Genomic DNA, 17,837 nt, shown 5'->3' with positions numbered 1-17,837 from the left:
AGTAACCTGTCTAGGGAGCCTCACCACCCCTGTGCCTATCTGCGGAGTTATGCAGTGGTCCCCAGTTAGGGCCCCTGCTAGGGCTCATTCCTAAGGGAGACTGGAGACTTCTTCCATGGCCGAAAATCCACATCTAAGTCCCCAGCACTGGCTAAAAGGCCCTGTCATGGGGTGCCGTCTGTCCCAGTTGACATTGGAGGAAGGATGGTGGGGGAGGCAGAAGCTACCTGGAGCTCAGGGACCCTCCTCCATTCCCACCTGGCTCCTCCTCTTTGCTGGTGCTGGAAGGAGCAGGGGAAAGTGGTGTCTCCACCCTCCCTTGGCCCCAGCTTTCTCAGAGCTGGTACCATTGATGACACCCCTCTTGGATACTCCCGCAGCCCCCCCTGGAGAACAGCCCATAGCCCAGTGCCCTCCCAGCAGATGATGAGTCTGGGATGCTGGTCGGGTAATGCTTCGGGAATGAACGGCAGAAAAAGGAGCTCTGTCTTCTGCTCTGAAAGGGAGGAGATGGCAGGGCCCCAACATTCACATCCTGGGCCACAGGGCTGTGGGTTTTCAATGTTGGTTGCCAACACCACAGCCAACCACTTCTAGAAACGTTTCCTTGTTTCTTTGCTTCTGTTTCTATAGCATCAAGTGCTAGATGCTCTTAAACTCAGCGGGGGATGATTTCAGTGCAGGTGAGGATGTTCTTTCCTGCTCTCATCTCTGGGGGCATCTGATGCTTGTGACCTCCAGATGGTATTGAAATAGCCCCAACCCTGGGCACCAGGAGACAGGCGGCTCAGTCCTGGCATATTCTGCCTTCATCTTATCCTCCTGTGAGGTTTCTACAAGGCACCCCATGCCACTGGGCCATTCTCACCTGGGAATAGAGAAAGAACAAGCTGCCCCTTATGGAAAGACAAAATGAGGCAAAGATCCCCTTGTGTTGCAGGCAGGATCCCTGCACTCAGAGGGATTTACAAGCTGAAATAACTGGGTTGGGAGCGGTGGCTTGCGCCAGTGATCTCAGTATTTTGGTAGGCCAGGGAGGGTGGATCACCTAAAATCAAGAGTTCGAGACCAGCCTGGCCAACATACTGAAACCCCGTCTCTACTAAAAAAGTACAAAACAGCCCGGCATAGTGGCGGGAGCTGTAATCCCAGCTACTAGGGAGGCTGAGGAGGGAGAATCATTTCAACCCAAGGGTGGAGGTTGCAGTGAGGCAAGATCACGCCACTGCACTCCAGCCTGGGTGACAGAATGAGACTCCATCTCAAAAAAAATAAAATAAAATAAAGAAACTAAAATGACTAAATAACTGAGTAGCACCACACTACCTGCTCTGGAGAAAGGACTTTTTTTTTTTTTTTTTTTATCCAGGGCATCTTTCGGCGTGATGTGTTCTGAGTTCCAAAGCTGGGGAAAAGACTCAAACCTTCAAGAGCTCTTACAACTTTCAGATTCTCTGATGGTTTCAGGGCATAGGACGAAGCGCTTGTGGTCCATGTCTGTCCCCAGGATTTCTGTTTCTTGGTTTGTATCCCTGCTGCAGGTCCAAGGAGCTGGGGTAATACCTCGAGTCTGGATTCGTCCTCCCCAGGGACCTGGAGGAGCGCCCCCCCCCCCCACCCCCACCCCCAAGGCTCAGGGAAAGGGGAGAGCAAAGTGTGTGGTTGGTTCCCTCTAGTGGTCAGTATTAGCACTGCATCCAGCTGCCTCGGGCGGGCCCAGGAGGAGTCAGCAAAAGTGGAATTCAAGGCCGGGCGCGGTGGCTCAAGCCTGTAATCCCAGCACTTTGGGAGGCCGAGACGGGCGGATCACGAGGTCAGGAGATCGAGACCATCCTGGCTAACATGGTAAAACCCCGTCTCTACTAAAAAATACAAAAAACTAGCCGGGCGAGGTGGCGGGCGCCTGTAGTCCCAGCTACTCCGGAGGCTGAGGCAGGAGAATGGCGTGAACCCGGGAGGCGGAGCTTGCAGTGAGCTGAGATCTGGCCACTGCACTACTCCAGCCTGGGCGACAGAGCAAGACTCCGTCTCAAAAAAAAGACTGAATCGTGCCCAGAACCCCTGCAATCTATTGGCTGTGCTTGGCGCCTTTTCTCAAAACACACATTCTCTCTGCTTGGTGGAGGGAAAACATGCGAGGAGGAGGAAAGAGATAGGATAGAGAGTGGGATGGGCTCGGTAGGGGTCTCAAAGACTGGCTATCCTGACATCCTTCCCCACGTTCAGGATGGCCACCATGGCGTGCTGCCAGAGGGCACCCACCTGACCCTTAAAGAGTGGACAGGTTGGGTGGTATCGCTGGCTGACACTCTGGGCACAGCCCTCACAATGCTGGTGATAGTGGGAAGGGAAAGATGACAAGCCAGGGGGCATGATCCCAGCATGTGTGGGAGGAGCTTCTAAATTAGCCATTAGCACAGCTGCGTCAGTGGCCCCATGCATAAACTTACAGAGAAACAGGTGGGGTCAAGCAGCGATAGATAAGGGGCCAGGGTATAAAAAGGACCCACAGGAGACCACCTCCAGGATCCCAAAGTCCGACTGCCGGAACCACTCAGAGTCCTGTGGACAGCGCACCTAGCTGCAATGGCTGCAGGTAAGCACCCCTAAAATCCCTTTTCACACGACGTGTCCCGAGCAGAGAGGCGGCGCCCCCTAGATGGGACGGGGGCACTAACCCTCAGGTTTGGGGCTTCTGAATGTGAGTACCGCCATCTAAGCCCAGATATTTAACCAATATCAGAATGTTCCTGGTCCCTGGAGGGATGGAGAGAGAAAAACAAACAGCCCCTGGGGCAGGGAGAGCACTGGCCTCTTGCTCTCTGGCTCCCTCTGTTGCCCTCTGGTTTCTCCCCAGGCTCCCGGACATCCCTGCTCCTGGCTTTTGCCCTCCTCTGCCTGCCTTGGCTTCAAGAGGCTGGTAGGGTCCCAAGCGTACCCTTATCCAGGCTTTTTGACCACGCTATGATCCAAGCCCATCGCCTGCACCAACTGGCCTTTGACACCTACCAGGAGTTTGTAAGCTCTTGGGGAATGGGTGCGTGTCAGGGGTGGCAGGAAGGGGTGACTTTCCCCTACTGGGAAGTCATGGGAGGAGACTAAGGAACTCAGGGTTGTTTTCTGAAGCGAAAACGCCAGCAGATGAGCATACGATGAGCGAGGTTCCCAGAGAAGTAACAATGGGAGCTGGTCTCCAGCATAGAGACCAGCAGTCCCTCTTGGTGGGGGGGGTCCTTCTCCTAGGAAGAAACCTATATCCCAAAGGAAAAGAAGCATTCGATCATGGAGAACCCCCAGGCCTCCTTCTGCTTCTCAGAGTCTATTCCCACACCCGCCAACAGGGAGGAAACGCAGCAGAAATCCGTGAGTGGATGCCTTCTCCCCCAGGCAGGGATGTGGGAGGCCCATGGTCAGAGCCTCTGTACAGCACAGCCACTGTGTGTCCTTCCCCTGCAGAACCTAGAGCTGCTCCGCATCTCCCTGTTGCTCATCCAGTCATGGCTGGAGCCCGTGCATTTACTCGGGAGTGTGTTTGCCAACAACCTGGTGTATGGCACCTCGGAAAGCGATGTCTATGACCTCCTAAAGAACCTAGAGGAAGGCATCCAAACGTTGATGCGGGTGAGGGTGGCGCCAGGGGTCCCCAATCCTGGAACCTCACTGGCTTCGAGGGCTGAGGGAGAGAAATGCTGCTGCCCTCTTTTTAGCAGGCAGGCCCTGACCCAAGAGAACTCACCTTAGTCTTCATTTCCCCTGGTGAATCCTCCAGGTCTTTCTCTACACCCTGAAGGGGAGGGAGGAAAATGAATGAATGAGAGAGGGAGGGAGGGAACTGTGACCAAGCGCTCAGCCTCTCCTTCTCTTCCTTCACTTTGCAGAGGCTGGAAGATGGCAGCCCCCGGACTGGGCAGATCTTCAAGCAGACCTACAGCAAGTTTGACACAGACTCGCACAACGATGATTCACTGCTCAAGAACTATGGGCTGCTCCACTGCTTCCGGAAGGACATGGACATGGTCGAGACATTCCTGCGCATGGTGCAGTGCCGCTCTGTGGAGGGCAGCTGTGGCTTCTAGGTGCCCACATGGCATCCTGTGACCCCTCCCGAGTGCCTCTCCTGGCCCCGGATGGTGCCACTCCAGTGCCCACCAGCCTTGTCCTAATAAAATTAAGTTGTATCATTTTGTCTGACTAGGTGTCCTTCTATAATATTATGGGGTGGAAGGTGGTGATGTGAATCAAGGGCCAGCTTGGGAAGATGACCTGTAGGGCCTGCAGGGTCTATTGGGAACCAGGCCACTGAAATATAAGAGATTTGGTTGTTCCTGTGCCATAAGAAAGCTGACACATCACTGCAGTCTGTTACTCACTGAGGCCATTCCACCAGGTCAGTGATCCCAGCTTACTGGTCATAGCTCATTGGTCATCCCAGAGATGACTTGAAAGTGTTTCTTCCTCCCCCACCATTACCAGCCACACCAAACCTGGCTCCCCAGGAGTGAGAAGAAATGAAAACAAGATGGGCTATTAAGTACAGAGGCAAAAGCTTCCCAACAGGTGAGGAAACAATGTCATAGAATTACTTGTGTGCAGAACAACTTTAAGATGAATTTTCCTTAAGCCCAACTACTCTTGGGAAATGAGAACAATGCAAAAATGAGTTTCAGACATACAGAACCAGAGCATTTGGAATCAGAATTAGGGCGAGGGAAGTGGAAGAGAGATTTTATTTGGGGTTGCAGTTGCAGTGCCAACAGGTGCCAGGAAGATAACAACTTAAGCAATGAGGGCTGGATGGAATGGGATAAATCCCAGATGACACTCGCTTTCCTTTGGTGGATGCAACACAGAGGGGTGGGAACCAGCACAATCTGCAGAACTCAAGCCCTGCTGTGGTAGGACCCAGCCAGCCTGTCACCATCAGGACTGCAGGGACAGGGCTTCCAGACCTTCTGATTCTTTGAGACAGCCAGGACATTCAGACCTTTACGTGAAATCTAACATTTAAACACTGGCAACACATATTGAAAATATATTAAGGGCAAAAATTAACCCAAACGCACATGGTCTCCAAGCTGTTTGTGAGCAAGTTTATTCTAAGAGATGCTGATTGGGGAACTTGGTGTAAGGGAAAGAATCAGAAAAATTTGGTTTTTACATAATTTAGTGCTCCTGAATAAATTACTTGACCAAGCTGAGATAATAATATATTGCTTTACTAGGATTGTGAGAGGATTAAACACAATGACATTTTTGATATATTATAGTACTCAAGAAATTGTAGTTATTTATGCATTGAATTTTTGGAGGTTTTGTGTTTTCTGATGGAGTGTCTAAATATCTGTTGTGAAATTATACTGTTTTCCTTGACAATTAGGAAATAATAAACATTTGAGATGTTTAGTGCTGAGAAGCACTAAAGAGCGGTGGTTGGTTGTTTAGAGTTAAGAGTTTACTCTCCCAAGCACTTTGGCTTAGTGATTGGGGATCTATAAATCGATACTAAGATGCTCACAGGAATTCTAGTATCCAGAAATGATTTCATGAAGTCAGGAATTATTCTGCAATGCAAATAATCAACCCCCTAATTAATCTTCTTTAGAAGTTCTGATTCTTATGTGCTATAATGAATTTTCTTGATAATGAGACCCATTTGTGTTCATTTTTGGCTATTTTGCAGTTAATAACTCAGTCCTTGGGGAGTGGCTGAAAGCTGAAATAATCAGAACTCTAGAGCTGCTTCACTTCTCAGTTCAGAAGCCATTCCTGCATCTTACATCGTTCTTCTACTATCTGGCTTTAAAATTATGGCATTTTGGAGCTAGAAGGGCCTCATAAGTCAGTCTAGTTTCTTCTACTTTGGGAATCTTATCCTCCGGCATCCATTATAGTCAGTATTCCAATTACGAGTGTGTAGCACTAGGACCAAGGGAATCACTTTTTCACAGGGCTCCTCATTCTATTAAACCACTCTCATTGCAGAAAACTATTTCTTGCACGAAGCTGGAATCAATATTCCTGCAGTGTCCTTCATTCGGCCTTAAAATTATTTAGAAATCTCACGGTCTTTAGAAGTCGATGGAATGAGCACAATTTTAATTATCTCTTGGCTTGCGTGTTTTAAAAGGAAAGGTGAGCCATCTTAGTAAGTATTTGTTGAATGCACGTGACAGGGGAATGACAATGTCCAGCGCCTGCATGGGTGACTAAGAGGGTTCTAAAGTGGGGTGGTCCTAACATACAACTGAACTGCAGGGGGAGCCACACTCCAGAGAGTGTCCACCCAGCTCCCCTCAGGTATAGGAGAATGCACTCAAACGCTGCTGGTTGAGAAGTAGAAAGATACTACATGACTTTGCACATTTTCGAATATAAAAAGACTTTAAAGACCATCTACTTTAAACTCTTTTTGATTTACCCACAGTTATTCTACTTTTCAGCTCATCAACTTGGTGTGGACAGCAATTTCCGCTGCAAATTTGAGATGTCTAGGGTGTTTTCTAAACGATGCATATGTAAGCCCTCACTCCCTGAGATTCTGATATAATTAGCCTGGAATCTGGTCCAGGCAAGAGTAGTTTGAAAACTTTCCCAGGTGATTCTAATGTGTAAACAAGGTTGATAACCACTGTGTTAGGGACTGCAGAGATGAGAGCCTCGTGTCCACAGGTGTATTGGTTTAACAGGGAAAAAGGAGAAAAAGGAGATGAGAGGCCTGGGCCAGTTGTGGTGCCACCTGCTCCTAATCCCAACCAGTCATCTCAAAAGTGTTTCTCAGGAACCAGTCATAAAAAGACAAATACTGTCTGATACCAGTCATATGAGGTACTCAGAGCAGTCAAATTCATAGAGACAAAAAGTAGGATGGTGGCTGCCAGAGGCTGTGGGGAGGGAGGGAATAGGGAGCTATTTAATGAGCAAAGGGTTTTGGCTGTGCAAGATGAAAAGGGTTCTGAAGACGGATGGTGGTGATGGTTGCATGACAATGTGAATGTACTTCATGTGACAGAACTGTACACGTACAACGGTTAAGATGTACACGTATGTTGGTAAAATGCTTATATATTCTCACAACTAAATATGTTAAAAGTCTATTTTGGTTTTTGTTTTTGAAACAGAGGCTGGAGTGCGGTGGTGCGATCTCAGCTCACTGCAACCTCCACCTCCCGGGTTCAAATGGCTCTCGTGCCTCAGCCTCCTGAGTAGCTGGTATTATAGCGTGCACCACCACACACGGTTAATTTTTGTGTTTTTTGTAAAGACAGGATTTCACCATGTTGGTCAGGCTGGTCTCAAACTCCTGGCCTCAGGGGATCCACCCGCCTTGGCCTCCCAAAGTGCTAGGATTATAGGCATGAGCCACCGTGCCTGACCCTTAATGGTATTTTATAATGAAAACTCTTCCTAAAGATAAGACTAGTGAGACTGGCACAAGGAAGAGTTCAGTAGGCAGAGGTCGAGTCATCCTTGACCCCTGGGATAATGTTTTCCTGACTCTGTCATTTTTTTTAATTTACTCTAACCTAAAAGGACCACTTCTGAATTTCTTCTATGAGCATTGTCGAAATACACATGGTGGGTTTTGTCCCTTTATACACAGTTGAGAGCAGAACTGACCCCTTCCCTTTTCTTCTGAATTACAAGGTCTGGGCTTCTAGGCCAAGACAACCTGACACTTTGCCTGGCTGCTTCTTTAATTCAGAAGACCCTGGAGTGCTGAGACACATGATGAGCACCGCTGGGATTAGGGTTACCAACTTGTCCTCATTTTCAGGAGACTTTCTCAATGTCAACACTGAAAGTCCCACATTCCTTGAAGAATCCCTCAGCTCAATGCAAACTCAGCTAATAGGACTAGTCACCCTACTAGTAGTCCTAAATCTTAAGGGACCAAACTCGGGGGAAAGTAGGGGAAGGAGCAAGAAAAAGACTAGAAAAATCGGAAAGTTGTGCACGGCGTCTATGACTTTTGATGGCCCTCAAGGTTACCATGGATTTCTGATTCTTGCTTTGACTTTATGTGATTATAATGATGTGCTTAATTACTACCAGAATTATCAGTGTAATCATAAAAACCAACAAATGTGAACACATGTCTCTAGTACCATGCTGGTTTATTAAAAGTATTATGTCATTTCTTTCTAACTATAATTCTCTAAGGTAAACATTATTATTAACCCAATGGTAAGAAGTCCCACTAAAGATATAACTTACGCTTTCTCAGGTCTACAAAGAAAGACACCAAAATGTCACCCTGACCATCCTTGAGAGGATAAATAGCCAGGCACGGTGGTTCACGCCTGTAATCTCAGCACTTTGGGAGGCTGAGGCAGGAGGGTGTCAGAAGTTGGAGACTAGTCTGGTCAACATGGTGGCACCCCATCTCTACTAAAAATATAAAAATTAGCCAGGTGTGGTGGTGCACACCTGTATTCCCAGCTACTGAGGCATGAGAATCGCTCCAGCCCGGGAGGCAGAGTTGCACTGAGCTGATCATGCCACTGCACTCCAGCTGGGTGGCTGAGCAAGATTCTGTCTCAAAAATAATAATAAAGACGATAAACTTTTGGAGTATTAAAGGCCACTCTTCCTCTGGAGATAATCAAGGTAGCTGCAATTTAAGCGTGAGCCCGTTGCTTTAATGTTCAGAAACAATATGATCAAAACCATTTAGGGGGTGGGGCCTCCTCCTGTAGACAATGAAGGCAGCTACCCTCAGAAGCTCTATTATACTGGAAGAAAGATGTGAGACCCTTCCTGCTTTAAGAATCAGTGAAGCCGGGCGTGGTGGCTCAGCCTGAAATCCCAGCACTTTGAGAGGTGGGCAGATCACCTGAGGTCAGGAGTTTGATATCAGCCTGGCCAACATGATGAAGCCCTGTCTCTACTAATAACACAAAAATTAGTGGGACATGGTGGCACACACCTGTAATCCCAGGTACTCCAGAGGCTGGTACAGGAAAATTGCCTGAAGCCAGGAGGCAGAAGTTGCAGTGATCCGAGATCACGCCACTGAACTCCAGCCTGGGAGGCAAAGCGAGACTCCATCTCCAAAAAAAAAAAAAAAGAAAGAATCAGTGAGAAGGGGCTGCCTGACCGCTGGTGATGTGGATCCTTTGGGAAGGAAAGCAAACAGAGTTTCCAAGTCTACAAGGGTTCCAAGTAACCCAGCCTACTCTGAAGACCGTTGCGGGACAGCTCTTCCAAACTACTGAGCTCTAAGAACTGGAACCCTGGAAACCCAAGCAAGAGGACACCCACAGCTGGACCAGGCCCCGAAGAAGGAGATCATCCTCCCTCAGAGATCCACAGCAGCTGGGAACGCGGATCTGCAGACCCACTTGGTTTGATGGTACTGTGTGGGACCATCTGTCAACACTGACACCCTGTGGCAGTGAGAAGCAAAGGCAGCAGCCGGCTAAGCCTCCAGGCTCTCCCTGCTGGAACTAGAAAGTTCAAGTGGCCCCCTTCTTCCTCCCTTTTTGGTTTGTTTTGTTTGTTTTGTTTTGTGTTAGTTTGTTTTTGTTTTTATTTTCTTCAAGATGGAGGTCTCGCTCTGTTGCCCAGGCTGGAGTGCAATGCCACCATCTCGGTTCACTGCAACTTCCGATCCCCGTGTTCAAGCGATTCTCCTGCCTCAGCCTCCCCAGTAGCTGGGATTACAGGTGCACACCACCACGCCTGGCTCATTTTTCCCTTCCTTTTTGGATTTGCTGTGCTTCAAGGCACTGAGGCCATGAGGCAGCGTTTGCAGATACAGGATAACTACAGCCCTGATGCGGCTGATCCTGACACTGAAATGGCTGTGGATCCCCGAATGGGGCGTCTCTATACTCCTGTCTCTGAAACCTGCTTCTTAACTTACTTCCCCAAATGCTCAATTCTGGGAAAGCATGATTTATCTTAGACTCACAGGATGAGAGAGCAGTAGCTCCACCTAGTGGAAACATCCAGGTTGAAAAGGTCATGTTCGGGGATGATGCTATTTTGCAAAGTCAAGATATTTCATGTCCCTCCAGGAAGCCCTCCTTGATCTGAATTATGCTTTCTCTTAACAATCTGCTTTCCCAGTCATAGGAGTTCATGCACAGATGTAATCTGCTTGTTTGTCTAGCTTTCCTAATAAACTTGTAGAAACCAGGGACACTGTTTTGTTCACCACTGTATCCCCACGGCTTTGTATGTGGTGAAACCAAAGGGTTATTTTTATACTTAATCTGTATCACCAGACTCAGAGGAGGTCTGGGAAGAATGGGAAAATGTTTTCCCTCTGATGTCTGATGCCACGGTTTTTTCTAGCTAGTATCTGCAATTTGGAAGGCTACACACCTCTTTCTGGAAATCTGAAGTTTAGTATTTTTGTTTCCTTTGTTTTGTTTTTGGGACAGGGTCTGGCTCTGTTGCCCAGGCTGGAATGCAGTGCATGATCTCAACTCGCTGTGACCCTCCACCTCCCGCACTCAAGTGATCCTCCCACCTGAGACTCTGGAGTAGCTGGGAATACAGGCACGTGCCACTATACGTGGCTAGTTTTGTACTTTTTGTAGAAATGGGGTTTCACCAAGTTGCCCTGGCTATTCGCAAACCCTGGGGCTCAAGTGATTCGCCTGCCTCAGACTCGCAAAGAGCTGGGGTTACAGGTTTGGGCCACCGCCCCCGGCCTGAATTTCAGTTTTGAAAGCAGGTGAAATAGGCTGCTGCCCTGAGCTAACGCACCACCTAACCTGGGCTGGTTGTTTATGCTATCAACACAGTATTTTTTCCTTAGAAATTGTACTTAAAGTTATAAAATGCAGCCGGGAGCGGTGGCTCACACCTGTATTCCCAGCACTTTTGGAAACCAAGGTGGGTGGATCACGAGGTCAGGACTTCAAGACCAGCCTGGGCAAGATGGTGAAACTCTGTCTCTACTAAAAACACAAAAAATCAGCTGGGCATGGTGGTGGGCACCTGTAATCCCAGCTACTTGGGAGGCTGAGGCAGAGAATTGCTTGAAACAGGGAGGTGGAGGTTGAAGTGAGCCGAAATCGCGCCACTGCACAACAGCCTGGGTAACAGAGCAAGACTCCATCTTAAAAAAAAAAAAAGGTTACAAAATGTAACCATTTGACATAATAAGAACTTTCAGAAGGTAATGGAAATGCATTTGAATATCATAAAATCACTTTTATTTTTACCATAGCAACATTCCAGTGAACATTTCTTAACTGATTTGGAAGAAAAGATCTGGTTTTATGATTCCTCATGCCTTCTCCGAGGGTGAACATACTCTTTCCCAAGGACAGGGAAGGAAGATGAATCATAAAATCATATGAACATTTTCACAAGAGGATTCCTCTCGAAGCTTCAGGGAAATTGTTTGCAGACAGATGAAAATATGCAGACAGATGAAAAGGGAGAGTAAACACTGGAACTGTAACCTAGACACCCATATGGGTAAAAAAAAAAAGAAAACTGGCAAATGCGAACTCACAGTTGATCACTCTGTGAAAAGGAATTCAGAGATGTTTGGAGTGCTTAACCTATGAGGCCAATTCCATCGAAGAACTCTACCTTCTACTTCACAGACAGAACACTGGGCTAGATAGGATGCTTGCCTGGCCCGAAGTGGAATTTCTTACCATCTGTATACTCCCCCAAGACCCACAACAGATGGTTACTGAGTTGAAGCTTGCCACTGATCCTTAGTGATGTCAACAAGCTCAGCTCTGGGAGCTGGCACTCCAGAAACCCAGGTCAGGGGAGCAAGGGAAAGTGGAGATGGGAACAGAGCTCTGACTCCTAGCCCCGTATTTGATACTTACTCCCTTCAAAGTCCTGTCCCTGGACTACAAATTGAGTTCCCAGGTAGAAATCAGAAAACCATGAAATATGAGTTGCATTTCTAAGATGTGCCTGAATTTAGTATGATGTTTAAGAGAAAAGGGCAGTGGGAAGCATGAGGAAAGGACAGATTCTTTTTTTTTTTTTTTTTTTTTTTGTGATCTAAGAGTGGACTGATGATGCAACTGGCAAGGCACAAGAGGTCTTCTTACAAATCAAACATTGAGACTGAGATTCCTAATGACTAGAGTGGGCTCTAAACAGAAAAGTGGCTGGGCGCAGTGGCTCACACCTGTAATCCCAGAACTTCGGGAGGCCGAGGTGGGCGGATCACTTGATGTCAGGAGTTTGATACCAGCCTGGCCAACATGGTGAAACCCCGTCTCTACTAAAAACACAAAAATTAGCCTGCTGTGTTGGTGTGCACCTGTAATCCCAGCTCCTGGGGAGGCTGAGGCAGGAGAATAGCCTGAACTCGGGAGGCTGAAGTTGCAGTGAGCTGAGATCGCATCATTGCACTCCGGCCTAGGCGATAAAAACAAGACTCCATCTCAAAAAAAAAGAGAAAGAGAGAGAGAAAGGTGAGCTTGTGGACATATCGGACACATGGGACATGGGGGCCTGAAACACCGTTTTACAGACAGAAGAACACAAAGGGTAAAGCAGCCTGCCATTCTGTTTCTTCCTTTCTCCTCTATCCCTTCTTCCCTCCCTGGGAAACCACAGTAGCAGAAGTCTCATTCAATCAAATAGCTGTCAATTATATGAGTTGTACTTTTGTCTTCCTCAACAGCAAACTGGCTTTCCTACTCTCTGTCCTCCTCTTTCTGTCTATAGAGTAATTTCCTCCTGTCCACTTTGCAGGACCGATAGCTCAGATACAGTGCTATGGTGATGCCACCCACTCCAAGGGCAATGGTAATAATGACAAAGAGGGCAGAGCTGATTCCTTCATCCAGTCCTGTCCAAGCAGAGAAGACTGAGTTAGGAAGGTCTGAAAGTCGAGGATCACCCACCCCAGCCTACCAGGCCCACTTCTGACTCTCATTCTTCCCAACCTAGTAGAATCTTTCTTTTTTTCATGCTTGGGTAAGAATCCCAAACCCCTGAGGGGTTTCCATCCTCAGCCTTGCAGCAGAGCAGCAAAGGTTACCTTGAACAATGACAGCAATGTCACCACAGCCAACCACTTCTAGAACCGATTGCTTGTTTGCTTGCTGGTGTTTCTACAGCATCGAGTGCTAGATGCTCTTAAACTCAGGGGTGGAAGATGTCAGTGCAGGTGAGGATGTTCTTTCCTGCTCTCATCTCTGGGGGCATCTGATGTTTATGACCTCCAGATGGCAGTGAAGCAGCCCCAACCCTGGGATCCAGGAGACAGGAGGCTCAGTCCGGGCCTTCTCTGCCTTCGTCTTGTCCTGCTGTGAGGTTTCCACAAGGCACCCCATGCCACTGGGCCATTCTCACCTGAGAACTGAGAAAGAACAATCTGTCCCTTATGGAAAGACAAAATGAGGCAAAGGGCCCCTTGTGTTGGGGGCAGGATCTCTGCACTCAGAGGGATTTAGAAGCTGAAATAACTGGGTTGGGAGCGGTGGCTCACGCCAGTAATCTCAGTATTTTGGGAGGCCAGGGAGGGTGGATCACCTAAAGTCAAGAGTTTGAGACCAGCCTGGACTACATGGTGAAACCCTGTCTCTACTAATAAAGTACAAAACTTAGCCCGGCATAGTGGCGGGTGCCTGTGATTCTAGATACTAGGGAGGCTGAGGTGAGAGAATTACTTGAACCCAGGAGGTGGAGGTTGCAGTGGGGCAAGATCATGCCACTGCACGCCAGCCTGGATGACAGAATGAGACTCCATCAAAAAAAAAAAAAGAAAGAAAGAAAGAAAGAAAGAAAGAAAGAAGGAAAGAAAGGGAGAGAGAGAGAAAGAGAGAGAGAGAGAGAGAGAAAGAAAGAAAAGAAAAGAAAAGAAAAGAAAAGGAAAGAAAAGAAAAGAAAGAAACTAAAATAACTATGTCTCAGTTAGTAGCACGTTACCTGCCCTGGAAAAAGGACTTTTTTTTTTTTTTTTTTTTTTTTTTTGAGAGGGAGTCTCCTTCTGTCCCCAAAGCTGGAGTGCAGTGGCCCGATCTTGGCTCACTGCAACCTCTGCCTCCTGGATTCAAGCGATTCTACCACCTCACCGTCCCGAGTAACTGGGATTAAAGGCTTGTGCCACCACGCCCAGCTACTTTTGTATTTTTAGTAGAGAGGGAGTTTTGCCATGTTGGCTAGTCTGGCCTTGAACTCCTGACCTCAGCTGATCCGCACACCTCAGCTTCCCAAAGTGCTGGGATTACAGGCATGAGCCACCGTGCCCGGCCTGGAGAAAGAACTTTGAGTGACACAATGTGGGAAGAGCAAGGTTGTGGAGATCTGCTGCCCTGGCTGAGGTAGCTCATGCAGTCAGTCTCTCTCAGCCTCAGTGTCTTGACCTGTGAAATGGGGTGATAATAACACCTCCTTCACAAGACAAGCGGCAGGTCAGATGTGAGAATGCACAGGCAGGCCCTTGGCAACTGGATAAGCTCTATACAGCTCTGGAAAGGAGGAGGAGAAAAAAGAGGAGGGGCTTCCACGGCTGGACAGGGCATCTTTCGGCCTGATGTGTTCTGAGTTCCAAAGCTGGGAAAGACACTCAAACCTCCAAGAGCTCTTCTAACTTTGAGATTCTCTGATGGTTTCAGGGCTAGGGGAGGAAGCGCTTGTGGTCTGTGTCTGTCCCCGGGATTTCTGTTTCTTGGTTTGTATCTCTGCTGCAGGTCCAAGGAGCTGGGGCAATACCTTGAGTCTGGCTTCTTCGTCCCCAGGGACCTGGGGGAGCGCCCCGCCCCAAGGCTCAGGGAAAGGGGAGAGCAAAGTGGGGGGTTGGTTCCCTCTAGTGGTCAGTATTAGCACTGCATGCAGCTGCCTCAGGCGGGCCCAAGGGGAGTCAGCAAAAGTGAAATTCAAGACTGAATCGTGCCCAGAACCCCCACAATCTATTGGCTATGTTTGGCTCCTTTTCCCAAAACATACATTCTCTCTGCTAGGGTGGAGGGGAAACATGTGGGGAGGAGGAAAGGGATAGGATAGAGAGTGGGATGGGGTCGGTAAGGGTCCCGAGGACTGGCTCTCCTGACATCCTTCCCCACGTTCAGGATGGCCACCATGGCGTGCTGCCAGAGGGCACCCACCTGACCCTTAAAGAGTGGACAAGTTGGGTGGTATCTCTGTCTGACACTCTGGGCACAACCCTCACAATGCTGGTGACGGTGGGAAGAGAAAGATGACAAGCCAGGGGGCATGATCCCAGCATGTGTGGGAGGAACTTCTAAATTATCCATTAGCACAGGCACGTCAGTGACGTACAGAGAAACAAGTGGGGTCAAGCAGCGAGAGATAAGGGGCCAGGGTATAAAAAGGACCCACAAGAGACCAGCTCCAGGATCCCAAGGCCCAACTCCCCAAACCACTCAGGGTCCTGTGGACAGCTCACCTAGCTGCAATGGCTGCAGGTAAGCGCCCCTAAAATCCATTTCTGCACGATGTGTCCCGAAGGAAGAGGCAGCGCCCTGTAGATGGCACAGAGACACTAACCCTCAGGTTTGGGGCTTCTGAATGTGAGTATCGCCATCTAAGCCCAGATATTTGGCCAATCTCACAATGTTCCTGATTCCTGGAGGGATGGAGAGAGAGAAAAAAAAAAAATTCCGGGGGCAGGGAGAGTGCTAGCCTCTTGCTCTTTGGCTCCCTCCGTTGCCCTCCGGTCTCTCCTCAGGCTCCTGGACCTCCCAGATCCTGGTTTTTGCCCTGCTCTGCCTGCCATGGCTTCAAGAGGCCAGTGCCGTCCAATCCCTTCCCTTATCCAGGCTTTTTGACAACGCTATGCTCCATGCCCATCACCTGCACCAGCTGGCCTTTGACACCTACCAGAAGTTTGTAAGCTCTTGGGGAAAGGGGGCGCGACATGGGTGGCAAGAAGGGGTGACTTTCCCCCACTGGGAAGTAATGGGAGGAGACTAAGGAGCTCAGGATTCTTTTCTGAAGCGAAAACGCAGGCAGATGAGCATATGCTGAGTGAGGTTCCCAGAAAAGTAACAATGGGAGCTGGCCTCCAGCATAGAAACCGCCGGTCTTTCTTGGTTGGCGGGGTGGGGGGGTTCCTTCTCCCAGGAAGAAGCCTATATCCCAAAGGAACAGAAGTATTCATTCCTGCAGAACCCCCAGACCTCCCTCTGCTCCTCAGAGTCTATTCGGACACCCTCCAACATGGAGGAAAGGCAGCAGAAATCCGTGAGTGGATGCCTTCTCCCCAAGGCAGGGATGCAGGAGACCTGTGGTCAGAGCCCCCGGGTAGCACAGCCACTGCCGGTCCTTCCCCTGCAGAACCTAGAGCTGCTCCTCATCTCCGTGCTGCTCCTCCAGTCTTGGCTGGAGCCGGTGCAGTTACTCAAGAGTGTGTTTGCCAACAGGCTGGTGTATGGCACCTCAGACAGCAACATCTATGACCTCCTAGAAAACCTAGAAGAAGGCATCCAAACGCTGATGGGGGTGACAGTGGTGCCAGGGTCCCCCAACCCTGGAACCCCACTGGCTTCAAGGGGTGGGAGAGAGAAACACTGCTGCCCTCTTTTTAGCAGTCAGGCCCTGACCCAAGAGAACTCACCTTAGTCTTCATTTCCCTGGTGAATCCTCCAGGCCTTTCTCTATACCCTGAAGGGGAGAGAGGAAAATGAATGAATGAGAGACGGAGGGAACAGTGCCCAAGCACTTGACCTCTCCTTCTCTTCCTTCGCTTTGCAGAGGCTGGAAGATGGCAGCCCCCGGACTGGGCAGATCTTCAAGCGACCTACATCAAGTTTGACAAAAACTCACACAACAATGATGCACTGCTCGAGAACTACGGGCTGCTCCACTGCTTCAGGAGGAACATGGACAAGGTTGAGACATTCCTGAGCATGGTGCAGTGCCGCTCTGTGGACGACAGCTGTGGCTTCTAGGTGCCCGCGTGGCATCCTGCAACCCTTCCCAGTGCCTCTCCTAGCCCCGGAAGGTGCCACTCCAGTGCCCACCAGCCTTGACCTAATAAAATTAAGTTGTATCATTTTGTCTGACTAGGTGTCTTTCTATAATACTATAGAGTGGAAGGTGGTGGTATGGAGCAAGGGGCAGCTTGGGAAGATGACCTGTAGGGCCTGTAGGGTCTATTGGGAATGAAGCCACTGAAATATAAGAGATTTGGTTGTTCCTGCACCAGAAGAAAGCTGACACATCACTGCTGTCTATTACTCACTAAGGCCACTCCACCAGGTCAGTGGTCCCAGCTTGCTGGTCATAGCTCATTGGTCATCCCAGAGATAACTTGAAGTCATTTCTTCCTCCTCCACCATCACCAGCAACACCAAACCTGGCCCTCCAGGAGCAGGAAGAAATGAAAACATGACGGGCTATTAAGTGCAGAGGCAAAAACTCCCCAACAGGAGAGGAAACAATGTCATAGAACTACTTCTGTGCAGAAGAATTTGAAGATGAATTTTCCTTAAGCCCAACTACTTTGGGAAATGAGAACAATGCAAAAATGAGTTTCAGACATACAGAACCAGAGCATTTGGAATCTGAATTTGGGCAAGGGAAGTGGAAGAGAGATTTTATTTGGGGTTGCAAATGCAGTGCCAACAGGTGTCAGATAGATAACAACATAAGCAATGAGGGCTGGATGGGAGGGGATAAATCCCTGATGACACTCACTTTCCTTTAGGGAATGCAACACAAACGGTGGGAACTAGCACAATCTACATAACTCAAGCCCCTGCTGAGGTAGGACCCACCCAGCCTGTCACCATCACGACTGCAGGGACAGGGCTTCCAGACCTTCTGATTCTTTGAGACAGCCAGGACATCCAGACTTTTACGTGAAATCTAACATTTAAACACTGGCAACACATATTGAAAATATTTAAGGGCAAAAATTAACCCAAACACACATG

The 17,837-nt window shown here is 48.8% G+C and overlaps 1 protein-coding gene and 1 pseudogene across 2 annotated transcripts; both read left to right on the top strand.

The window, feature by feature from the left end:
• The first annotated feature begins 2,490 nt into the window (after nt 1-2,490).
• LOC104675501 (somatotropin-like) lies at nt 2,491-4,184 on the top strand. 2 transcript variants are annotated; one of them, XM_030923215.1, is made up of 5 exons: nt 2,491-2,596; nt 2,858-3,018; nt 3,244-3,363; nt 3,457-3,621; nt 3,879-4,184. In XM_030923215.1, exons 1-5 carry the CDS (start codon nt 2,587-2,589, stop codon nt 4,074-4,076), a joined length of 654 nt encoding a protein of 217 aa, XP_030779075.1. In that variant the 5' UTR covers nt 2,491-2,586; the 3' UTR covers nt 4,077-4,184. The 2 variants fall into 2 exon arrangements, with proteins under 2 accessions (XP_030779075.1, XP_030779074.1); XM_030923214.1 differs by having other exon boundaries at nt 3,244-3,621.
• Nucleotides 4,185-15,624: 11,440 nt separating this feature from the next.
• Nucleotides 15,625-16,850, top strand: LOC104675457 (annotated as a pseudogene).
• Nucleotides 16,851-17,837: the final 987 nt, after the last annotated feature.

Source organism: Rhinopithecus roxellana, chromosome 19, assembly GCF_007565055.1.
Source record: "Rhinopithecus roxellana isolate Shanxi Qingling chromosome 19, ASM756505v1, whole genome shotgun sequence".
NCBI classification, from domain to species: domain Eukaryota; kingdom Metazoa; phylum Chordata; class Mammalia; order Primates; family Cercopithecidae; genus Rhinopithecus; species Rhinopithecus roxellana.
This window is presented reverse-complemented; position numbering and strand designations above follow the sequence as displayed.

Excerpts from the sequence above, each read along its gene's own strand:
- LOC104675501 (XM_030923214.1), top strand. Across the intron at positions 3,019-3,243 it reads TTGACACCTACCAGGAGTTT|GAAGAAACCTATATCCCAAA; the intron begins GTAAGCTCTTGG and ends TCCTTCTCCTAG. Across the intron at positions 3,622-3,878 it reads GCATCCAAACGTTGATGCGG|AGGCTGGAAGATGGCAGCCC; the intron begins GTGAGGGTGGCG and ends TTCACTTTGCAG.